The 25,820-nt window shown below is 24.6% G+C and overlaps 3 protein-coding genes across 5 annotated transcripts; 1 reads left to right on the forward strand and 2 right to left on the reverse strand.

Annotated features, from left to right (window-relative positions):
• The first annotated feature begins 3,090 nt into the window (after positions 1–3,090).
• Positions 3,091–5,006, forward strand: LOC126895116 (39S ribosomal protein L4, mitochondrial). Its single transcript, XM_050666624.1, has 6 exons — positions 3,091–3,363; positions 3,418–3,608; positions 3,877–4,101; positions 4,165–4,274; positions 4,642–4,715; positions 4,796–5,006. The coding sequence occupies exons 1-6, from the start codon at positions 3,264–3,266 to the stop codon at positions 4,942–4,944; spliced, it is 849 nt and encodes a 282-aa protein (XP_050522581.1). The 5' UTR covers positions 3,091–3,263; the 3' UTR covers positions 4,945–5,006.
• A 116-nt stretch (positions 5,007–5,122) lies between these two features.
• Positions 5,123–12,538, reverse strand: LOC126895108 (probable ribonuclease ZC3H12C). Of its 2 annotated transcripts, none has more exons than XM_050666606.1 (5): positions 12,145–12,538; positions 6,852–7,148; positions 6,604–6,752; positions 6,404–6,543; positions 5,123–6,314 (listed from the first exon to the last, which is right to left on the reverse strand). In XM_050666606.1, the coding sequence occupies exons 1-5, from the start codon at positions 12,343–12,345 to the stop codon at positions 5,347–5,349; spliced, it is 1,755 nt and encodes a 584-aa protein (XP_050522563.1). In that variant the 5' UTR covers positions 12,346–12,538; the 3' UTR covers positions 5,123–5,346. The 2 variants fall into 2 exon arrangements, with proteins under 2 accessions (XP_050522563.1, XP_050522566.1); XM_050666609.1 differs by lacking the exon at positions 12,145–12,538 and adding an exon at positions 8,051–8,300.
• A 946-nt stretch (positions 12,539–13,484) lies between these two features.
• On the reverse strand, positions 13,485–23,330 carry LOC126895113 (S-adenosylmethionine decarboxylase proenzyme). Of its 2 annotated transcripts, XM_050666617.1 has the most exons (8): positions 23,109–23,330; positions 22,850–22,958; positions 16,578–16,664; positions 15,093–15,325; positions 14,829–15,025; positions 14,660–14,752; positions 14,140–14,295; positions 13,485–14,079 (listed from the first exon to the last, which is right to left on the reverse strand). In XM_050666617.1, the coding sequence occupies exons 2-8, from the start codon at positions 22,951–22,953 to the stop codon at positions 13,942–13,944; spliced, it is 1,008 nt and encodes a 335-aa protein (XP_050522574.1). In that variant the 5' UTR covers positions 22,954–22,958; positions 23,109–23,330; the 3' UTR covers positions 13,485–13,941. The 2 variants fall into 2 exon arrangements, with proteins under 2 accessions (XP_050522574.1, XP_050522573.1); XM_050666616.1 differs by lacking the exon at positions 23,109–23,330 and having other exon boundaries at positions 22,850–23,089.
• Between the last annotated feature and the right edge of the window lie 2,490 nt (positions 23,331–25,820).

Genomic DNA, 25,820 nt, shown 5'->3' on the forward strand with positions numbered 1-25,820 from the left:
CAATAATTAATTAAATAAATCTTAATAATTACACAAGACGATAGTTTATTTTTCACGGGAAAAAACGAAGTGAACTGAAATATCGATAAAATCAACATTTACATCTAATTGTCAAGGAAACTTAATTGTAAAAATTCATTAAAAAAATGTATAAACCAATTATAAATAAATTTAGTATAAACAATACTTATTTATTTTAATTGTATTATTGGTCAAAGAATACAATATTTTAAGAATAATACAGAGAATTATCAAAAAAAAATATATATATATATTTTAAAGATATTTTGAAGAAAAACCTTTTGTATTTGTTTGTTTATTTATTACATTAGTTTACAAATGATAGAGATTTTTTTATGAAAGTTCAAGTGGAATAAATTTGATATCGGTTAACAGAATATTTATGCATATAAAATTTAATCTGTATGAAATAAAATATCAACGTTTGGATTTATTCTCTTGCAACTATTAAAAATTTTGCCCATGTGAAATTGCTATTTCCATTTAGTTATTAACAAAAAACATCATGCCATGCGATTATAATCAACATAAAAATTTATTAAGTTGAATATATAATATAGTTTAACAATTTAATTAATAATTGAATTAATGACATAATAATTCTGATAAAAGAAAATAACAGGAGATTTGAATTAATTTTAACGACTTTAACAAATCGAAAATAACTTTAGGGTTTAACTACCTTATAGGTTTAATTATTATTTGCATTTTTAATGTTATTATTATTATTTTTATTTTTTTTTTGACAATAACGGATATCTTTGTAACTTCAATATATATCAAGAAAATGACAAATTATCCAAGAAAATCAAGGAAATTTTAGAGAAATATTAAGATACAGAGCCCAAGGAGATGACCGTTTAAAATCATTTTTGGAAGCTGAAGAAACAATAAAATATACAAGTGAAACACTTCAAAATGAAATAATTGAATCCTGTAATAAAATTATTTTAAATAAAATCGTAACAAACATAAATGCCCAAAGATGTTTCAAAATACTTGCTGATGAAACGGCCGACATTGGTGGAAGCGAACAAGTAACTTTGTGTGTTCGATATTTAGATGTTGAAAATATGATTATCAAGGAAGAATTCTTCAGTTTGTGCCTACAACAGATACTACTGGAAAAGGTTTATATATTATTATTCAAAGTTTACATTCATTTGGTGTAGAAACAAAATACGTTAGAGGACAGTGTTACGATGGATGTGCTTCTATGTCTGGTCAATTTAACGGAGCTCAATCTCTTATTCACCAAAGTTATCCGCTTGCGACGTTTGTTCATTGTGCTGTTCATGTTTTAAACCTTGCTATTTCTTATTCATCTTCTATACAAGAAACACGAAATTGATTAGGAACAACATCTAAAGTTAGAGATTTTTTCATATACCCAAAGCGAAAAGATGTGTTGAAAAGTCAAATCGAAGAAAGTCAAAAATGTATAACTAAAAAATCATTAAAACAATTATGTGCGACTAAATGAGTTGAACGTTTTTATGCTGTCAATGATTTTCTTGAGCTTTTTGTGTACCTAATTGAATCGTTATTTATAATTTCGAAGTGGAATGACACTGAAACATCATCAAAAGCAAGTAATTTACGAACATCAATACTGAAAGGAGATTTTATTATTTGTTTACTTATTATAAATAAAGTATTTAGTTATGAGTTACTTTGTTTAAAACAACTTCAAAGAAATTAGCAGGTACATAGCATTGTTATTATAAATGGTAGTAAGGCACATTGTTGTGAATTTATAAATACACTAACTGTCAATACAGAAAGTATATCTATGATAGTCATAATTGATAATAAACAATCCGTGACTGCGACATTGATATCATATAAACCATTTAGCTAACTGTATTTGTAATCATATCATCATGTGTATTATACATGTATATTAACTCAAAAATTTGAAACTTTAAATGTTTATATCTAATAAACTAATAAAGTTATATTAAAAATTCAAATGCCAATTACTATTTAATTAAAAATCCAAACATTTAATTATATTCAAAATATGTGTTCCCATTTAAAAGACAAAAAGACAAAGTTGACACCCTTACAAGGCATAAGGGATGAACATAAAAAGTTTTAAATAGTTAATAATTTAAGAATAATGTGTAACTAAAGAAAATCAAAAATAATGTTTAAATTATATTTATTCTACTTATTATATTTATTATTGAGTGGGTTATGATAAAAAAATCAGTCTGTATTCTGTAATATAGTTTATCATTTGTAAAGCTGGTAGTAAAACATTTTTGTAATGTTTTGTTTAATTGTAATTTCTTGATTTATTATTACTAGACCAGGAATTAAATATTTATAAACATTTTTGAAAACGATAGTATTATTAATTTTGCAAAAAGTAGAAAAACAAAATATTTTAGTATAAAAGACGAAATGGAATGAATCGTAGAGGAGAGAGGACCTTAGGAGCACCGAAATGAATCTCTTTTCGCGCGGTACGTTTATGACATTAAGTTTTCATTTTGTGTATTGTTTTATTGTGTTTTTAGTGTATATTTATTTTGTATTGTTTAATTATATCTATAATAAATACATTCGAGTTATTATTAAACTTTTATTCCTTTAAGTTAAGACACTAGGGTTGTTTCTTTTAAGATACAACAGTACCAAAATTTCAAATTTCAAATTATTTGTCAATTTCTAAAATAGTAATTAGAAAAATAGTAAGTTTTTTTTACGTCAGTAAACATTTCTATAATTTTCGTTTGTGAGGTTCATTAAAAGATGGACACCACCCGGGAAATCATTCAAAATATGCCACTGCTTAGATTGTCTATATGCATCAATAATATCTACCTAGTTTTAAAATAAAGTGATTTTTAAAACTTTTATACTTATGATTGGAAGAACAGTCCTTCAAACCTACTATTAATATAAAAGTGACATAGCATATGTCACTTAAGATATACTTCTATTACATTAGTTTTACATCTTAAATTTTCAACGCGTTCCCTAAAAATATTTCAAACATTTGAGGTTAAGTTTTATCAAGCTTAATAATTACTTTGAATGATAACAATTATCATTTTTTTTAAATCATTAATGTTAACAAAAAAATTATTTTTATTAATATTATTTGATTAAAAACTAAATATTAGTAAGTGAAACATAAATGCTCCATATATTAGAGTAATAGTTTTTGTCCAATAATTAGGCCTTTAAAATTGAAAACATTTGAATTAAAATCCTGTTATAATAGTATAAAAATGTTATTGAACCGTTTGAAGAAACAAATTAGTGCCCTTCCTTCGTCGTTCAAGTCTTTATGTCGATTGTCAACGCTTCAAAATGAGAAGAACACATTAGGTAAGATTTGTTAATCTTTGTTTAAATTCGGTTTACATAGTTTTTTATCAATAGCGAAGAGTGAAGAAACACCTATGGTTTATGGTGGCTATACAAATTTAAGACAAGCGTGGGTATCAACTTTAGATAGTATTAAGGATAATCCATCTTCTATTATTAATTTACACCCTCAAGTTTTTGGATCTAGACCTCGAATTGATTTGATTCATGAAAATGTAGTTTGGCAAAGGAAGTATAGATTTGTGGTTGGTATTTTTTAAATTTTGTTTGAATAAATTACCTGAATAATTTTAGAACTCTTATTCACATTTATAAAATATTGATATATCTTACTTAACAGTTAATATAGTCTATATTAAAATAATATATGATACCCTTTAATAATGACTTCTATTATAATAAAATTTAATATATATACATTTTATTTAATTATGGACAATGTGATCCTCTTTATTAAAATTAATTGAATAATTTTAAATAAATGTGAATAAGTTGTTTTTGTTTTTATATTAGAGTTATGCTCATACAAAAGTTACAGCAGAAGTTAATATGAGTGGTAAAAAACCTTGGCCGCAAAAAGGTCAAGGAAGAGCCAGACATGGTACAAGAAGATCTCCTCTTTTTAAAGGAGGATCTGTTATACATGGTCCTCGTTCTTGTACAACCCATTTTTATATGCTCCCATTCTTTAAAAGAGTGTATGGACTTACATCAACTTTATCTATTAAATTAGCACAAGTAAGAAATAACTTTTTTCTCTAGAAAATAAATTTTATTGAGCGATTATAATAAATTTTTTAGGATGATTTACATGTTGTAAAAGATTTAGAAATACCAACTGAAGATCCAAGCTACATCAATGATTTAACTGATTTTAGATTATGGGGACCATCAGTTCTATTTATTGATGAGTAAGTATTTTTTAATTTATAGTCATTATAGATAATTGTATTAAAAATTTTCCTTCAAAAATTAATTTATATAATATAATTGAACTGGAAATGATGAAAACCTTATTGTAAATTTATTTAAATTAGAATGAAATATTTCAAATAATTTATAAAATTCTACTTGAAAATATAGATATATACATTAAATAAGGATGAAAACTAAATTCATTTTTTGCTATCAATTTGTATAAATATTTCGACAAAGAATTGTTAGGAAAGTAAGAAAATTATACATATTTTCATGGACGTAAATTTAATAATATTAAATATATAGTTTATAATTAATATTTAATGTATTTTCATTTAATCTTAATGTTTTTATTTTAAGTACGGACACTATGCCAAGGAATATTTCTCTTGCATTGAATGAAATCAAACATATGAATTTAATGCCCGTTTATGGTAAGTTAATTTGTTTCTAAAAAAAGACAACAACTTATAAGTTAACTATATTGCAAAAGTCAAACATATTGTATTTCTAGGTTTAAATGTATATAGTATGTTAAAACATGAAACTTTAGTTTTAACTGTTGCTGCAGTTAAGAAAATTCAAGAGAGATTATTATATCAATTACATAGACCAGATATTTTTAAACTTAATAAAAAGTTTATGCTAAATCAGCAGAATTAAAAATATTAATTTTAATTATGTACTCAAATAAAAAATATAAATGTTCGTTTTTCTAAAGACAACTTATTGGTTATTACTACAAAAATTAATCTTATGATAGAAAACAAATGATGTATTTATAGAAATATGTTAAAATTTAATATGTACAGGTTGATGGGTTTTCTATATTCTAATAGAATATTAAAAAGGTTACCAAATATTTATTTTTGTAAAAACAATAGCAAAAATTAAAGCTTTAAACATACAAGTAATGTAGTTAACATAGTATTAAAAATAATAATACATGATTTAAAAATAAATCAACACATTAATTAGATACACTGTATCAATGTCAGCATCTTGTCAATAAAACTGAAAGTAGACAAAATCACACTTAAAAATATAAATTAATTCATAGTTTGATCATGTTTTGGGAAACATGTTTAATATGGCTGCACAAATTTTTTGAGGATTTGTTTCATTTGGATAATATTGCATAGCTGTGGACACTTGTTCTTCAGGAAATATTGAAGATAAATGATAGTAAAGTTTATGCCTGGCTTCCTGGTAATTTGGAAATAATTGTGGATCTGAGCAACTTGCTCCTATTGATTGTGTAGTAGATATTGGAGCAGGTACTGGTGGTGCAGAAGCTATTCTAGTAACATTGCAATGTTGACTTTTACGAAGTTGTTGTAACCGTGGATCATATATTGGATTTAATGTTAATTGTCGCTGGAGCTTGCTGTGAAGATTATCAGATTCGGTTTCTGATTCTAAAAAAGTGTTGGAACTCCACATCCCCCATGATTGTTGAGGATAATTAGATTGAGGGATATTTGATCTAGTACGTGTAAGAGGTTTTTTAGAAATACTTCCTGATTGCAATGGTAAACTCATAGATTTTCCTTTGACTTGGCGACTAGTTAGAGATTGTCGTTGAGCATGTTCTAATAATCGCTCAGTAACAGACTTTATAGGTTGATGTCCCCTTTCAGGATGGCTAAATTTACACTTATTTCCATACGTACATTTTTTACCATAAGGACATGTTTCACTACTTACAGCAGTTAAACCAACACCAGGTGCTTTACTTCGTAAAAATACTTCTAATGTTGGACCTGACCTCCCTAAAGGATCATCTGGAGGCATAAATCTATCATTAACAAAAGAATACATTAAAATATTGTTCTGAACTACTGAACGGAATGCAGGACTCTCATTTGCCAAATCTCGGTAATTATCATTTGATACTACTACACCATCTAACTCTGCTGCTAATCGTAAAATGTAACGGTCATCATAGCAAACCATTCTTTTTCCACCAATTTCTCTAGAAGGAGTAAAAACCAACATCCTTGCACGCTCCAAATCTAATAAAATTTCTTGATCTAAAAATTAACATTAATTTTTTTTTAATTCTATACATTTTATAATTTATATTATAAATCTTTTTTCAATATTTTAACTAATTACATACCAATAATTCGGTTATCGGGTCTTGATGCTTCTTTTCGCCATTTAGGCACAAAAACTGTTATATCTGTATGACCTCTCATTCGAAACCAATCAACACAAATTTTGATACCACGACATGAAAAAGTCTCCTTGTTACCATGACTAATTTTTTTAAATAACTCTATTAATTTTATATAAACAAATATTTATAAAAGAACTTGCCTCATAGCTACATTGCTTCCATCAATAACAATGTGCCTGAGTTTAGGAGATTGTATATTTTGATCATTTGAATTAAGAGATTGAATTTCTTCTCCATCAGAATCGCCTAATAATTTATGTCCACACTGAGCTCCGAGTTTAATTAATTCCTAAAAATATTTAAATAAACTAGTCTTTAATATTTTATGATATATACATTACACAATATAGCAATTTAGTTGCTATAATAGTGGTTATTTAATACATACAGCTAAAAGTTGATCTTGAGTAGGTTCAGAACCTAATTTATTTAAAGCAGCTTGTACTAATCTTTCAGTATAACCAAGTTTAAGAGCAAAGTCAACTCTAGATTTATATGCTGGAGCACTAATATAGTCTGCATATTCAGCTCCTAATGTGTCTGAAGTCGTTCGACTAATATCAAGGTGACTAAAACTAGCACTAGTGGCGTCTTCGTCACCTCCAAAATCTGAATCATAACTTGAATCATCATTGCTACATTCTCCTAATCCTTGTTGAAGATCATTTAACGAGTCAACATAACACTGCAAACATAATCATGGTTTTTAAAATTATTTTTTATATAGAATAATAGTTATATCAATAAAAGCAACAGAACTTAAACAAATTTAAATATCCTAAAATAATTAAATTATTTCTTTCCTAACTTCATGTTTAATGTTCAATCAATAAATTTAATATTCGAAGATCTAATGTTTTACAGAATTTATGTATTTATGAAAATAGATTGGATTAAATACCTCTTTTATTAAATTAGAATTTAAGTTATAAAGAGAATCTACATTAAAAACAAGTTAACTCAGTAAAAATAATGAAAAAATTTAATTAAATAATTTCAAAGCTTCAATTCATTAATAAAGAATAGTAATAGGTAATTTTAAATTAGACTTGTACAGCGCGCATGTCTTATTTATTATGCAATTAAATCTGCTACATTTTTGTAAACTTCTAATAATACAAAAATTACCAGTTTTCCGGTGGTCTCAGATACCAAATTTAAAAAGTATGAGCTTTTTTTACAATCTTATGATTCTAAATTTTCATAAGGCTTAAATTTTTTATTAGGTAAATGGAATACAAATTTTGAAATTAAAAATTTTTGAATAATCTTTACTTCATTATATTATATGACATCTATGTCCAAATAACCAAGTATTACAGGTAAATGTAAAAAATGCACATTTAAAACGTGATGACGAAATTCCTATACATCTTCAAATAATGTAGCAAGTATGTAAATTGCAAAAAATAAAACGTAACCGGCGGTCTATGTACTACACAAGGTGGCGTGGCGGGTCGCATATCCGGTTCGGGAAAACCGCGGAATAGTCTTTAACATTGCATTGCTTGTAAAATGTACACAAGCAAGACAAAAAATTTCAAACAATGCTAACATAACTTACTCGAAACAAAAATAATAACTTACTCGTAGTTGTAGACTAGCAAAGGTCATATCGGCGTAAAGTTGTTAGATTTCGCGATCAGTGGCGTGCGGTTGATACGCGCACAGCCGGAGAACCTAAACTACTACTAAATCACTTCAAGAGATCATTCAATACTCCACGGCACAGCTCAAGATCCGGATGAGCTCGCGTCCGTGTCAGGACTGTGGTGGATCCGGGAGAAACAACACGACACTGACCCGAATCGTCGCCATGCGCTTCCGGGAGTGAAGGTCTGGGGACCCCCTCCAATCCACAGCCAGATCCACGGAACTCCTACTATAGTGTATTTATTTACTACTGCTTGTATATTGTTATTGTTGTTACATTATATGCATTACCACTGCCATCGATAAAAACAACGAAGAAAAAAAACCCAAGACGGCGTAATTCAAGTACGAAGGGTTAACGGACCTGAACGACGTCGGCGGTGGTGACGATGAGGCCCCGTTGTCGTGGGGTCATGGTGAGATCGAAAAGCATAAGAAGAACTAAAAAATACGTTTACGCACAACTACAGGTGTAAATAGAATTATATACCACACTTTTAACATAATGAAGTTACCGTTACTAAAGACCATTAAAAAATATGTCGAAGTATGAAAAATCATAAAATTCAAAGCACTACATTAACATTGAATTAGTTACCCTCTCAACAGTTAATCAGTGGAACATTTTTTAGACATTAACATTGTCTATCTATGACACAAATTAAAAACATAGCATTAAAATAAGTTGATTATAGTTTTAAAAAAATTCTTTAATTCATAACCGACAAATAAGTCCAATATAGTGACCTAAAAACTTTAATTCTTAGTAAAGTGTTAAACATATTAAAAATACCAAAAGCATTCCCCAAGTCAAAGGTACTTTAATAATGAAAATTTAACTGCTATATTTACAGCTACATTAAAAACTGTTAGTACGTTATTTAACACTTTATGTTTTCTGTATAAATATCATCGAATATATTTTAGTTTGTTGTTTTAATTTTCATGAATTGAATTTAAATTAATGTCATCGAGTTTTATGTTTATAACAACATATAAACATATGAGTAATAACATAAGTGGGAAAATTCATGAACAAACAAATTTTTTTTATTAGCACGTGCTTCACTTAATAATCATAAAATAAAGCTGCGGGATAATAGAATTAAGGTCGATTTGACGTGTTTTCTTTAATTTCGTAATTATTTTTCATTCATGTAAAAAAAAAGTAGAAAATTACAAAGTTCTATTTTAATTAATTTTATTCATAATAAGTAAGACCTAATTTTGATAAGGATTAGTCACAAACGGTTCTTTTAAAGATTCAAAATCTTTTATTTTAATTTAAAAATTATACTAATATTAAATATTAGTCTAATTTTTTATGTAAATTTTTCATAAAACGTTATAAAACAACTGACGTCACCAGCAATACTGTTAGTAAATCATCAATTGTGGATTAATTTTATCATGCGACAGCAGAGATGTGGAAAATACTTTTTTTAAGAAGTTTAATTTTCTCAAGTGAAGCCATTTGACTATCAATATAATTAAAAAAAAGTCTATTTGTCTGATTGAGGTAAATTTAATGAGCAAGCTCTCTAAATCCTTAAGTTTTTTTCTTTTATCAAACAGCTTATTTCGATTTCTATATTCAGTATACCAAGTTTAAAACAGTATTGAAATTTACAACTTGAGTGGCATGTATTTTAAACGCAGCAGTAAAATCCATTATTTTATAAGTTTTTTTTATAAAAATTCAAATAAAAAATATTTATCTGCGCGCAAATATAAATAAAATGGGAATTTTAATTAATGATAATGTAAAGAAAATAAATAAATATCTTATTAATGTTGTTTTTTTTTTCATTGACTTAGATTTACGTAAGAATAATCAGTTTGTTTTACATTAAAGTTGTAAAGATTTTTTTTTTAATTTAATGTTAAAAATTATTATAAAAATGTTAATTTTTATATTAATATAATAACATCATTTTGTTAAGATAAAAGGAAAAGTGACAAAAAAAGGAGTGAATTTATATAATTTATTTTGTCAAAATAAAATTAATTTTGAATCACTATTAATAACTACAACATAATTATATCCTGATAATTGTCTCTGCTATATATTTAATGATATAAATAGTTATGATTCCACATGACTAGAGGTTGCAATTTCGTACTTTTGCTTTAGGAAAGAAAAATGAGAGTTCGAAATCTCAACGAATTGTGAAGCATTTAATTAAATAGTAAATTTCTTTTTTTCATATTTGATAATATTTCATGATAAATTAATATTTTGCACAAAAAAGAATATATTAATTCATTTGTTAGGATTTCAAAGACTTTTGTTGTAGTGTGACTTAATGACATAATGACTTTTTAAACAAAAAAAAGGTCATTTATACAAAATAATTTTAAAAATTAAACAATTGTTTCAAGTTTATTTTATTCAAATGTACAGGGTGATCTAAATTTATTAAGATACTAATTTTTCTTAAAATTTTGAGAATTTCATATTTTTATAAAAAGAAAAAATATTAAATTTAAAATACTCTATAATAATTTGTAGTTAAATAATTTTTTTTATTCCCTTAGAGTTACAGCTCAACTAGAGTATGTGCATTTTGCTTTCGCTACATACTTATCACATGTATTTAAAATGCTGTAACGGATAAACAGCTTAATAGATAAAAAAAATTATAATTTTTTTTTATCATAATATCAAGTTAAAAATAAGGATTCTCATTTAACAAAATTAAATTTAAGATTTTTAATCCTGAAGGAATAAAAAAAAATTACTAAACTATGAGTTACTGTAAATCAACTGAAGTATTTTGAATGGAAACATTATTATATGTTAAACTAGCTGAAATATAAGGAAATTATCTAATTAAAGAAGTGACCTGTTAACAACTACTTAACTTGTATTATTAAATTTATTAACACTATACATTAATGAATGGAGATGATATGCAGATCTGTTTATTTTAATTTTTTACATCAATGAACCACACTACTTCTACATTTATAAAAATACTATCTTTCAAAATACTAGCCCTATATGTTATTGATCAGTCATTTTCTTATTAGTTTATTTCTTTATTTTTAAGCTAGTTAAACATATATGTTTCCATTAAAAAAACTCAATTTGATACTATTTTAAAGGGGAGTGAAAGGAAATATGATCAATTTTTTTTTTTTTTAATTATAGAATAGTATTGATTTATAAAAAAAAAGATATATTTTGTATTTTTATATAAATACATATATTTTTTTTTCAAATTTATATGGTTTATTTATCAATTATTAATTTATTTATATTCAATTTTTTTTTTATGTACATAATAAATAAAATGTTACATTTAATACTTTTAAATGTAACTAAGAATTAATATGGTTATATTTTATTATAATTAAAATTTCATATGAATGAGTAATTAATAAATTATCTATTTAATTAATAATAACTCAAAGTTTGTGGAGATTGATTTAAACTGTTATTGAAAGGGAAAGTAAATCACACACTTGCACATGTTTACATTCATACATATAAACAGGATGTTCATGAGCACCTTTCACAATTTAGTGTATATATGTTGTACCATATTATTTCTTTTTGTGTGAATGGAAGACTGGTCTATTGTCTTTTTATGTGTAACAGGATTTAACTTAATTGTATTTTCTAGGGACCGTAGTTTACATAATAACTTTTTATATTGACTCAAGAATCATAGTTTGACATTGTTAATTGTTCATATGAATTATTAAAATAAACTGTTATTCTTAAATTATTAATTTACTAGATTAAAGTAAAATAAAAAGTTAAACTGGTGTCATAATTAAACTAATTTAAAAGTAATAAAATCTGGAAATCAAAAAATATATGTCAGTTCAATATTGACTTGAGGATTTTTTTAAATCAACTTAAGATAAAAATATATAGTTATAAATAAATAATGCGAGGCTTATGTGTAGGTTTTTGGCTTATACCTAATAATAAAATTTTTACCTAAATTAAAAAGTACATTATGAACTCATCTCTGTAAAAACACTAATATAAGTGGATTCATATATTTTAAACTTACTTTTAATCTTCTAATCAAGTCATCATCTAATACTCTGTATTTGTCTAATCTACTGACAATGAATGTACAATTATCAGTACTTTCTTCAGTTATATGCAAATCACATCCAAAAAGATTTTTTATAGAATCCAATCGTTGAATAACCAATTGTCTTTTAGACTTTTCGACCGACAATTTGTTGTTTGACGGATTGACATCCATTTCCACGTCATTTTTTTAAAAATACTTTTTAATGTCACATTTCTATGGAAAATTTCCCATAAATAAGTAATAATATTGTTAATTTTTATTTAAAATAACAATACTAGATCGTAAACATTAACTTTAAAATTGCACTTAAATAAATCATAAAGTAAGATTACATACGACGGACTATACTCCAAGTAAAACAATATAGAAGTGAATGTGTTATCTCTCTAAAGATATCACATAATACACACAGGCATACAATAAATTATAATATGGTAAAACTTTATTACAGTGTGAGCAATCGAACCTATTGATTTTGGTTCTTTGTAATTAACAAAAATATTATATTTACATATTATGTAAATTGTTCACTTTTCTTTAACTATAAATTAAACTAAATATTAAAACCCATGTTTCCTTTTACAATATTTGAACATTGAGTAGGCTAATTTTACGAGCCAAGTCTATTAACATTAATACATACATTGGTAAAATAGTCTTTATTTGTCAATATTATAGAACATTTATTGTATAAATAAAAGCAGTAATTAAATTCTATTAATTTTTGTGTATTAATTTATTTCCCTTATATTAATATATTAACTTATCAATATTTAAATTTGACAAATTAATATTTATTTCACAGTGTTAGTGAAATAAAAACTTTGGATAAGAGAGATTTTTAAGGTTTAAAATAATATTTGAATGATCAGACTATCAAAAAATAGTTCACTCATATTTTTAAGGGATGGTTGAATGGATTAATTTGGCCAAGTAAATACAACGTGTATAATTCAATATTCTTTTTAATTGTTAAAAAACTAATTTTTTACTTATAATTTATTATACTCAATGAAATAATAATTATTATTTAATCACTATATATAACATTCTCTTTTCTCTTAAGTAACCATAGAGCTGAGCTTAACAATTTTATATCTAAACAAATTTAAAAATAAATATAACATCACTAAAAGTATTTAGTAAAAGAAATAAATAGAATCATTTTTAAATAGAATAATAATACTTTATTTTTATAATAAATATTTTCAGCCCCTAAAGTTTTCAGGAATAAAAAACAGAAAAATGGAAAAATTTTATTTTAACTTTTTAATTATTTTAATAACTTTTAAAATAAATAATTAATAAAATGCATAATCTAAACATGGTCATAAACTTAAAATAGAAAATCTGAACAGTCAAACAGAACGTGTAGTTTCAAACAACAAAAACGAAAATCTAATAAAAAAAAGAAGGAAAATATAGAGACGCATCAGTTTCAGTACATGCCTCGAATCAAAATACCCACCATATAATAATCACAATTAACAAGCAAATTACTTGTATCCATTTCAGGAACAAACATTGTATATAAGTCTTAATGTTTTACAAATTAACAAAATTTTATAACATTTTAACAGAATAATGTGATTGATAACAAAAATGCAAATACTTTTAAACAATTTTAAAGCGACGCCATGTAAAATAATAAAGTGGTTCTGTGACAGCTAATAATTTTATGCAGACTAGAGAAACTAGGACGGTTGTGTAATCTGGAATTCTTGGTATTTGATAATTGAAACGAAGCTTGTCCCATACTGGTTGATCTCAGCTGGGATATTTGGAGTAAAATGATACAGATAGGTCATGATTCTTCAATGAGCATGTTTTATTTGTATCTTGACGCCATTCTCCTAGCTCTGTTAAATTTTTCAATTCCTTATGATTGGATTTACTAGGCGATTTCTGTAAAGATATTTATTTTTTAGTCAAATGAATTGCACAATAATTTAAGAATCTACTTACTTGATTTGTAAACATAGTAACAATAAATTTTTTTGGTTGGAATGTTTTTAGTACTTTGGAAATCAATTCTTTATACGAACTTTGAGGAACATTAGTCTCAAAACTTACATATGAAAACTCTTGTTGTGGTGTTATATGAATAGTCATATAATGACCCTAAAAATATAAAACTAAATAGACATGACTTATAAGTTCTTTTTTTTTCAATTAATGCCCATTAAGAGAAATAGCAACTTCCTCTTAAGGAAAGGCTTTTAAGCTGTTTGTACTCGTGGATGAGTAATTATTTCAGCACTAGAATGGGACTTCAATTACTGAACTAGTTATTTATTAAAAAAATCTTAGATTAGAATGATCTATAGAATAGATAGAATGATAGAGCCTTATACCCAAGACTGTGTGGATCTCTTATAAGTTACATAATACAAATTAAAATACTAGTACAAAATTAATAAAAAGTTTAAAATAAAATTTTACATAAAAAGATCCTTAAATGTACAAATTAAAGAAATATATATACCTCTTTAGCAATTCCATTCATGGAATAACCACATGGATCAAATAGAAAATCATCTATCTTCATATTAGGCAATAATTTTGCGATACCTGAATTCTAAAATAAATAATAAATAGCATTTCACAATACCATAAACATTAGAAAAATAGTAAAGTTTTAATTTTATTATTACCTGAGTTGCTTGAGTAGCATTAGCAGATTGTTCTTTGGTAAATATTTGCATAACATCAGGATTGAGTTGTGTCATAAGTATTTCCAAAGTCTGATCAGATTGTTGTTTTTCTTTAGTGAAACATTTCACAGGATGTAATGCATATAAAAACCATGAGTCACCACTTTTTGAAGAATGCATACATCTAGCTACACCAGCTATGGAAATAATTATAAATAAACAAACTATTTTCTAAAATTTTACAAAATTGAAAAAATTACATACTGCCTTTAAATATAATATCTAATGCTTGTATCTCCAATTTAAAACTTTGATATGTGTTTTTTTGTAATTCGGGTCTATCAAAATTTTTGCGTGAATAAAACACATCATCTACTTCATCAAATCCAGTATACTCATGAACGTATAACAACAAAGGTTTAATGCATTCTATAGGAGTAGTAGTGCCACAAGTTTTTAAAATAAACTGACGTTTTGTTACAAACATGCTACTTTCACTAAAATATAAAACAATTTTTATAAATTTATGTATAATTTGTTTTAGAATTATTTGTTTAGCTCAATCAGTAATACAACAACTGCCTGAAATTTGTGTAAAATTGTTGTAAAAATACAGGGTGGCCCACTCACTGACAACTTAAATAACTTTTGATTCAGTTAATATTTTTAGCTGATTTTTTTTTTAAATAATAGTTATACGTTAGGTCTATAGCTATATCTCAATAATTAATTTTTTTACATTTTATTAAAAATATTAATTATTTTTAAATTTTAAATAAAATGTAAAAAAAAAATCTAAGATAGCTATTTTGTAGAGTAGAATTTAAGAAAAATTTTAGTAAAAAAATATCTTATTAATATTCAATAGTAAATATTCTGTAGCGTTTTGAAGTTTGTGAAAATTTGAATTTTCATGTACTATTTTACGGTATTAAACATTGAAATACGTATTGAGAAAAGGACAGAAGAAAACGCTATCTTTTCAAGATACTTTTGAATGAGAGTGATAAGTAATAATTGCCTTATCTAATTTCTTATCATGGTATTTATGCCAAGTTTGTAATGTATACACACTATCATCATATGTATACACAGTAATCATGAAAAGATAGCGTTTTCTTCTGTCCTTTTCTCAATACGTATTTCAATGTTTATAACCGTAAAATAGTACATGAAAATTCAAATTTTCACAAACTTCAAAACGCTACAGAATATTTACTATTGAATATTAATAAGATATTTTTTTACTAAAATTTTTCTTAAATTCTACTCTACAAAATAGCTATCTTAGATTTTTTTTTTACATTTTATTTAAAATTTAAAAATAATTAATATTTTTAATAAAATGTAAAAAAATTAATTATTGAGATATAGCTATAGACCTAACGTATAACTATTATTTAAAAAAAAAATCAGCTAAAAATATTAACTGAATCAAAAGTTATTTAAGTTGTCAGTGAGTGGTGGGCCACCCTGTATACAGTAGTTTAAAAATATTTTTCATTTTAGTAGGAAATAAACCCCCCTAATTCTCTCCAACGAAATAACCCCAGTTATATTACATTACAAAAATTTCAAGCCTATTAATAGAAATTTGTATTGGTTGATGATGTGTTTGGAATAACTTAACAAAATTTATAAATATTTTGAAGCACTATTAAAACTCAGCGTATTATGTTTCTATTTCTAGTTATTTTTACACAAAAAATTTGCAAAATCTTTTAATTAATTAAAATTTTTTTTTTTTACCTCAAAACATATGCGTCGATTTCGTCATTGCTAGAAAAACTGATAACCTCGCAACTGGCATGTTTTAAAAGATCTTTAAACTTTTCTCTAAAAAAAAAAAGAATATATACAATTCATATTAGTGAAATGTACACATCGAAGTAAAAGTCATTAGTGAAATCTTGGGCGAGGGTCTAAAAGTACTTAGCCCCTCCAATTCTTTTACAGCCACTCTAAAATTATATGTAAATTTATTTAAGAAATATAGAAATATTTTTAAGGACAGGAGAAATTAAGTAAGATCTCATAAATATTGTTTTTAAATTGTGTCTATGAATAAGTTTTATTAAATACTTGAAGAAAAATTTAATACTTTTAATACATTCGGTATATCAAAAATAATAGGATTTTTAAAATAAATTATTAAACAAATTATAGATCACATTACTTTTTACGAATTACTTTTAAAAAGTGATTAAATTTAAGGTTTTAGTAGTTATCCCTACTATTTTGTAATGTTTGTTTTAATATTTCTTAATAAAAATTAATTTGTCCAATAGTTAAGTGCGACTTAAGTGCAAACCAGTTTTTTATAGGCGACTTCAGGGAGGGAGAGTTTGAAAGGCTTAACCTGCCAAATTAAAAAAAAAATTGTTTTGTTATCATAAGTTAACCCCCTGTCATTTTCTTTTATTAGATTATTCTAGCTCTTTCCAAAAATGTTAGCAAAAAATCTACCTATACTTTGCATTAAACAATATTCATCATTATCTCCTTAGCCTCTATCTAAACTATTTGAGGTCGGATCGACCTTATTAACTTGACAAGATTTTTATACTGGCTGACGCAACCTCATAGCTGAAGGAACCAGTAAGGGGACAAGGTGTGCGTCTTTGTTAAAATTCCCGTTTAGTCGTTCATCCGGGAACTAATAGCAAACAGCGAAGATAAACAACGGCGTAAATACGACAACTGAATGATTAACTAGGCCACACCACGCACTTTACAATAAAAAATATTATAACATAAAAATTGATAACCCAACTAACAATGCAAAATACGAAAATTATTTAGTTTTTTCAGTTATTTTTCTTAAAATATGTAGATAACTGATTATTGTGCCGAACCAACTGTTCAACTATTCGTTAAGTATTTAAATAAATCAGACCTTGAAATTAAATGAAAGGAACTCAATCAAAAATAAAATAATAAATGGGCGTAATCATCATCATCTTTGATGAAATAAATAAAAAAATAAATAAATAAATTTTATTATTTTTTTATAATTTTTAAAAGTAAAGAAATATGTTACATTAGTAAAATTTAGTAGAAATCGAGAAAATATTATTTCATTAGCGTAATGAATTTCATTGTATGATTATATATGTTGATTAATAATTTGTATAATTATTAATAGGCATAATAAAAATTAACATGGGTGATTTAATAAACTATATTGAATAGCGTCAGATAAAAATTTTGTCTCCTTATAAATAGTGACATATGTGGGACAATGTTCAAGTTATTGTATATTGATGGAATATGATTAAAGACACTTGTCACGACAATTACCTAAATAATAAATACTTTCTATGATAAATATGATGAATTTAAAAATATCGACGTTGTATTTTCAAACAGACGTTAAAAAGTATTGTACGTAATAAATTAATAATTATAAAACTAACATAATATTTCGTTTAAAACATTTCAGACTTCACCATTAATTTAATGTTAATATTTCATATAAATTATCTTAATTTATTATGTCTCATTTATTTTTTTTTATAAAAAAAATACTTCACCGATTACATTAAGTACCAGCTCTAATGACAAAAGTATAATAAAGTATGTACTCACAAATTTATAATAGGATCATCTTGTACTACCAATATAAATACTCTAAGGAAATCACAAGTACTTTGCAAAACATTTTCAATTAAGATAATTAACACTTAAAAATTTATGTATAAAAATGGACTTATCTATTATGATAAGTGAAATATATTTTACTAATACAAAGACATCTAACTTTAGACAAAAATTAACTTTTATATCAAAGATTTATTTTTTATCATTTAAAATCCGTATTTCATAGTGTATAATTCATAAAAATATTTGGGGTTGGCAAATTTTTATATGATAATCAGCGCGGTCAAGATACGATTATAATAGATATAATTTCTCTTTTTAGAAATTAGTTTTAAGCTCTCTAATTTTTTTCAACGCAAAATAAAATAATACTTGAATTTAACATTAGAAAATTGAAAAGTTTGGTAAATTAAAAAATATATTAACTATATTGGATAAACTCATCCACAGACCATAATTTTACCTACAAGATTAAACCATAAAAATTACAAATTACATATTTATAAAAATGGAAATTTAAAAAAAAAACATTGTATAATATAAAATTTTTAGATGTAATTATATAAATTTACATTAAATAAATGGGAAACATAAAAAACTGGTTTAATTTTTTAAGAGGATAACTCCCATAGGAACAAATTTTGGGCTATTTTGGATTACGAGAATTCCTTCAAAATGACAAAAGTATTACTTAAAATGTTGAAAAATTATACCTATAGTCTTCTAAAAACGTATATACATTAAACATTTAAAAAGGCACAAAATTACATTTGGTACACTCTAATTTTTTTTTTAACATTTTTGCCAATGTAAATCAGACAAACGCTTACTCTGTCATATTACTATTTCAATAGTGAATTTACGAGTGGGTCCAGGGGTTTATACGCATACTATATGAATAATATTCATAGTAAAATATTCATTTTTATTAATGTTTTTCAAATACATATTTTTCAGATCCTCTCTTCAAAAAAATTAAAAAATCTGTCTTTAGACATGTTTTATTGTAAAGTGAAATTGAATTTGATAACAGTTTAATGAAACCATAAATATAATTAAAATTTAAACTATATAGAAAACTTAATAGTCGGTATTAATTACATATACTACTATAAACTTATAATGGTTTATGTAATTAATTATTATTAACAAAGATGGAGGAATGTAAAAACTGTGATATAATAAAGTGGGTAATAAAGGAATTAAATTTTATACTGTAATGAATAAATATGATAAAACTGTTTTTTAAAAAAACCTTTGATATTTTACTCAACTATGTATAAATATAGTATATAAAATTAGCTAATAAAATACAATTAAACACATTAAATAAAAATACAAAAAACATACAAAAATATCAATTGTATTAATGTACTGTCTTCTTGCCATTACTTGATGTTTTTATATACAGAGTAATTGATTTATTATTGACTACTCAATTTCTTTTTAAGTAATAATATTATTAAAATGTTTTTTTGGATTTGTTAAATAATAATTATTTGTTGATTTTTACACTGTTAAATATTTTTTAAGTCCATTTCTTATAAGGGTATAAACTTTAAAATATCAACATGCATTCATATATTAATATTTTAAACTATCTTAAATGTTAGAAAATGATCTCATTATGAAAATAACTGGTTACTTACAAATTTTGAACTATGGTAGTTGCGGGTAATAAAGCCTAGCATATATTAGCCTTAGCTTAGCTTATTTTAGGCGTAGCTAAGTTTGTATAAGACCTAGCTTATATTAGATTTAGTACAAAGTATAGCTAGGTCTTATTACCCACACCTACTAAAGTAGTTCAGGAGTTATGAATATTTTTACACCTGGGTAGTAAAAGTATGGTAAAGAAATATCTAATGATAAAAAAAACACAATCCGCTTCTCTCTCCCACAAAATAGATATTCTCTAAATTATAATTATTTTTGGAAAAATTCATCATTCAATTATAAATTAATCATTTTATATACATAAATAAATAAAATTAAACAAAACTTGTTGATTTTCTAATATATGTACTAAAAACTGAAATAAATTTTTAATTTATTATTATAAAATAATTTCACATTGTAGACTTTAATTGTACATTGTATTTTAAATTAATTAACAATTCAATATGTCCAGAATTTTGAATAAAAGTTTTTTCATCAATAAAGTTATAAAAAAAATCCCTAATAAGGATTACCTTATAATTAATAAAAATTTATGAACATCTCAAATAATCACAATTTTTTTATATCTTTTCCACTGGTTAATACTATGTAATTATATTAAAAATTAAAACCTACCTGAAATCATTTAAAACTAATATTTACTTTTGTATTGATAACATCTACTTAAAATTTTTTTTAACATAAATTATTTAGATTATATCCTACACAGTCTTTAAGTACTAATGTCTACAAATATGTCTAAAATAGGCTTATCATTTAAAGTTCATAACAGGCATTAAAGTACTTTAGCATTAATTTATCATATACTAGAAATAGATAAAAAATTAAAAAAAAAAAAAAAGATAATTGTTAGAAGCTATTGTAATTTATCATCAGATATAATATATTTAATGACTGTATTAGTTGTTACAACTGAAAACTCATAAATTAAAACTTCTAACCTTTACACAAAGAATAGTCATTTTAATTTTCATGAATTGGCATCAACAGTCATTGGACTTATACCAAATTTCGAACTAAAATAAAATAATAATATTTTTTTTTCTACATAAACATCAGAATTTAGAAACAAAACAAATATAAATATCATAACTCATTTTGTATAAATTCTGGAATTTTTTAGATATTTTTATAAATAGTTTTTTTAATACTTAAGATTTAATCATCTTTGCTTTTGTTAAATGAACATTACTTTTCAATATACATACAACACTGACTAAACTTAATAATTATCCCTTTATTTAACCAAATTCATAGTAGACTTCACAATAAGTTTTATTTCATTATAAAATAGAATTTTTTTTGATTATCAACTGAAAAAATATTATTTTGCTATTAGGGAAATAGGTAACTTAAAACTCAATTTTACTCAGTGGTACATTGGGATAAACAGTGGTATAATTTTTTTTTATTTTAAACATTATCACTCACATAATATATTTTCCCAAAACTGTATAATTGAAAAATTAATTTTCAACTATCAATTAAGGATCATATCTTGTACACAAAATAGTTTGCATATTTACTCTACTAAGATTGAAGTATCATAAAAATAAACCATCATTCTTTTCTAAAAAGCTACTAATACAAAATTGATCATTCTTGTCATAAATATATTAACTAAGTTTTTTCATGTCATTTAGTTTTTAGTCATTGATTGTAGTAAATAATTATACATTTTTTTAATAAAACCAAAAAAATAAATAAGGTAAAACAAAAGTTTTAGAATTTAGTTATATTTAATGAAATTTATATTTTAATATTGTGTAAGAGTTAGAAGAATATAATCATCACAGAAACAAATTTTTAGAATTCTACTTATATAGTTAAAACCAGTACTCTTAAATATGAATACAAAATTAAAAAAAACACTTAAAATAAACACTTTATAAGTAATAAAAATATAGTTTTTAATAAAATATATTTTATTATTTAATGCAATAATTATAGTAAAGTAATTTTTAGAATATTATTTTTAAATAATGTAGTTCAGTAATTTAACTTGGCCACCCTTATTTAAAATATACTTTAAATATTATTAAATAATAACATCTAAAGCATGCATACACTGGTAAGATGAGCAAATGATGATCACTGCCTGGACTCTATAGAATTGCTACAAAGAAAAGGATAACTTTACTTATAATAACTTCGTATATTATTTTTAATTAAAGAAAATTATTATGATATATAGATTTGGCTTGTTTTCTTGATCTAATAAGAAAAAAACAGTAATTAAAAATTCATAAATGAGTGACCTAAAAGCTTTCCCGCCTGGGTCTTTGATATATATTTCATCATTCTGTCACAGAATTATTAAGATGTTAGAGCAATTTTTGCTCTAAGTATAGTTTTACAAAAATTTAAATATGCTTAGTTGTTTTTATTCAATTCAAAACCAATTATTAAATTTATACAATAAGTTATTTCTTTGAACATGCTTACATTAATTCTGAAACTAAACCATTAACATAAAATGTATAGATTTTTAGGACTTCTTAAAAATGAATGGTGCTATTATTTAAAGATAAATAAAACTATTTTAAAAATATCTAATTTATGAGTAACTGAGATTTCAAATAACTAGTGCCTAATAAACATTCACATAAATATTTATGAAAAAAATAACAATTACTTATCTTAGGCAACTATTATGTTATCAAAGCATATTGTAGTTTGTAAATAAACAATGAATTTTATTGCACAATTAATTTTCAACAATAAAAGAAAAAAAATGTTACCTTGGTATTTTTCTTAAGTCACCATTTTCTACTTGACCGTCTTGACGACCAAACCAAATTTCTAATAACTTTTCAGCTCCTTCAAAGAATTCATCTTCAGCCATAGTACCTTATATAAAATGAATTATTGACTAAATTAATACTGATTTGAATTTAACAAAAGTTAGCTGACAATCACAGCACTACTGTATTTAAGAAGAAAACCACCAGACGAATGAATTCAACAGTATTATAAGTTTTAAAGCCACTACTATTTTACCTGAGCTCAGTGGAATTCTATGACCGTATACTCACAAGAGGGGGAAACGTAGATAATTTATTTATTTTAAAACAAAACGTGTTTAAAACACTTATCTGCAGATTAAACAAGTGTCTTATATTATTCAATTCAATGTTTCTTAGCTAATAACTTTTAAATAGTTCAAATTGATTATCATATAAAACTCGCGTCGCTTGTTTTTTCAGGAGTAGAAGTTACCTTATCGATTTTTCAGGGAAATAAAAACAATTTCAATACCTCCAAAAAACATAACCTCACATTAACAGATGTTAATGTGATGATTAAAATCACGAATTAAGATAATTATCTCGGTTAGTGATTAAAATCAAACTCTAGTTAAAAAATAATAATGAGATAATAAAATCAAGGTTGTTGAGATAATTAGGTAAAGTACACAATATCTATATCCAAATATTACAATAAAAGAGCTTTTAAATGAACTTGTTTCATCAAGACTGAATTATTATATCATTATTATCATATTCAGTATAGAATAATATAAATTAAACTAAAATAAAAACCTCTAATTTAAAATTCCTATGATTTTTCATATAGTTAATTATCAACATAATAAGTTATACTAAAAGTCTACGGCTAAAACTATTATTATGGAAAACAATATTTTTTAAAATCTTAAATGGTGAAATTGTAAATTATATCGCTAGTGATTCTGCAAAAAATAATAAGATTATGTAAAAAAAAAACCCAAGCATCAATTTAAGTTAATTAAATAGGATTTTAAACCTTTATAGTATTTTTTTAAGAGGTAAGATGAAAAATGGAAAAAATTAACAAATTCAGTAGTTTTCGAAATAAATCAAACATAGCAACGCTTCCTTAATAGTATAAAAGCCTCTTAAGTACACTTTATTATTTTCAAGTACAAACACTCGTTAATTTTAATTGTGGTTAGAAATTCATATATAGCGTGTTTTGATGTAATGTTTGAACATCAAATTTATAAATATTAGTCTACTAAGAAAATTTTTTCAAATTATTCTGTTAAATATTCTAAAATTACTACTTAAAAATAATAATACTTAATAAGAGACATATTTCTTTTGTTATAGTTTTAGTTACAGAAATTTACAATGAAGCCCGGGGCAAGGGGTGTAAACATCCCAGAACTCACGAGCTTAAAAGGCATATCTTCAATTTTTCTAGTCTAGTCATGATTAATGAGAAAGTTTTTATTTACCCATCATTTTTTATAGTAACGATACTTTCCATAAGGGTCCCATCTCAAGGTACCACCCTGAGACTTTATTTATAATCGTTTTCATCATCTTTATCCATAGTTGAGGAAAAATACACCCAGAGAAAACCCTCGATCTATATAATAAATTCATTGTTCAATTTGATAAATATATCATTACTATTGAATCAATGATATATTTATCAATATGATATTTTTTTTTCTTGTCTTGAACAATAATTATTTATAAGAATAGTTATTTTGTTCGTATTAATAAAACATTATCATAAACCCTTGATAAAATTTCTCTTTCAATTTTGATTGAGGTTTTTCTTTGGGTGTATATAGTGTTAGATTAGATATTAAAATAGTTCTCATTCAAATTTTAGATTTTAAATCCATTTACATAAGTCACAGAAAATCTTAGAAGCTTATTTTTACCACACCATAGCCTAAATACTATCAAATAATTCATTAACCAAATTTATAAAATCTTTCTATATTGTACAGTTTTACCTTAAAAAGTTATAGCATCCATACTTATACTAAGTATGTACTACAGAAAAATTTTAATTAAAAATCTAATATAAACTAACTAATTGAATTAATTATATAATAATAAGAAAGTAATAAAACAATTGATATCTATGAGGCGATTAGTTTTAAATATACTGGGATTGAATTATTCAGTGATGTTTCAAAAGTAACAAGAAATATACATTCCAGAGATGTTGGAAACATCAAATGTTTAGTGGGTAAATGTGATCATTTGATATATCGTTAAAAAGATTGTTTAAGTGAGAGCTGAGAAAAATGAATGATAGACACAAAAAAAACCATATATTAAATAATTTAATATGAATAAGAAATTCTTTCTTACAAGGATTGACTACCGTGATAGGGTCCTTGATAATCATTGAAGTTATTAAATCCAAATGAGATAAAAATCAACCAAACTTTAAGTTTTATTCCCACATTCAAAATGAATGAGAAAAAAAATGCAAAAAAACTAACTTTTCGGATGGGTTTTGGAACATTGTACCTCGAGCATTAAGGTCTCAAGTGAAACCGATTCGAAAACGATACACAACTCATGTTGATAAATAAAAAGGACAATTTTAATTAGTTCTAAATTTAAAGTCGCTCTCTTTACATAAAAGGCAAAATGTTCACATAAGTTTAAATTTATATTCGTTATCTCTGATGTCCGTTTTCACCATGTAGACTAGCCCAGAGGTCAATTTTTTTTTCAATATATAGTATATTGAATAATCTTAAATTTAAGGCTAATATAAAAGTGTCAGTATTTCTGGAATATTTTTCAAAATTAAGTTTAAAAAGTTCTACTTTTTATACGCGTGTTTAAAATTTTGACCCACTCTGAATTAAGGGAAATAGTCCGATTCAAAAATAAAGTATGTCGGATGAAAGGGGTATATAAAAAGTATTTTAAAAATAAAATTGTGTTGATCCATACATTTTTCAAAAAGTTATAG

This window comes from Daktulosphaira vitifoliae, unplaced genomic scaffold (genome assembly GCF_025091365.1).
Source record: "Daktulosphaira vitifoliae isolate Bord-2020 unplaced genomic scaffold, ASM2509136v1 Scaffold_1, whole genome shotgun sequence".
Taxonomy (NCBI): Eukaryota; Metazoa; Arthropoda; class Insecta; order Hemiptera; family Phylloxeridae; genus Daktulosphaira; species Daktulosphaira vitifoliae.

What these genes read in the sequence shown, in the direction of transcription:
- LOC126895116 (XM_050666624.1), top strand. Translation starts at nt 3,264, where the DNA reads ATGTTATTGAACCGTTTGAAGAAACAAATTAGTGCCCTTCCTTCGTCG. An exon ending in TCAGTTCTATTTATTGATGA is followed by an intron (nt 4,275 to 4,641) that starts GTAAGTATTTTT and finishes TTTTATTTTAAG; the next exon opens with TACGGACACTATGCCAAGGA. An exon ending in GAATTTAATGCCCGTTTATG is followed by an intron (nt 4,716 to 4,795) that starts GTAAGTTAATTT and finishes TTGTATTTCTAG; the next exon opens with GTTTAAATGTATATAGTATG.
- LOC126895108 (XM_050666606.1), bottom strand. Translation starts at nt 12,345, where the DNA reads ATGGATGTCAATCCGTCAAACAACAAATTGTCGGTCGAAAAGTCTAAA. An exon ending in ACTTGATTAGAAGATTAAAA is followed by an intron (nt 7,149 to 12,144) that starts GTAAGTTTAAAA and finishes TTATGTTTGCAG; the next exon opens with TGTTATGTTGACTCGTTAAA. An exon ending in ACCCGATAACCGAATTATTG is followed by an intron (nt 6,315 to 6,403) that starts GTATGTAATTAG and finishes GTTAATTTTTAG; the next exon opens with ATCAAGAAATTTTATTAGAT.
- LOC126895113 (XM_050666617.1), bottom strand. Translation starts at nt 22,953, where the DNA reads ATGGCTGAAGATGAATTCTTTGAAGGAGCTGAAAAGTTATTAGAAATT. An exon ending in AGATATTATATTTAAAGGCA is followed by an intron (nt 15,026 to 15,092) that starts GTATGTAATTTT and finishes TTATTTCCATAG; the next exon opens with CTGGTGTAGCTAGATGTATG. An exon ending in TGAATGGAATTGCTAAAGAG is followed by an intron (nt 14,296 to 14,659) that starts GTATATATATTT and finishes TTATATTTTTAG; the next exon opens with GGTCATTATATGACTATTCA.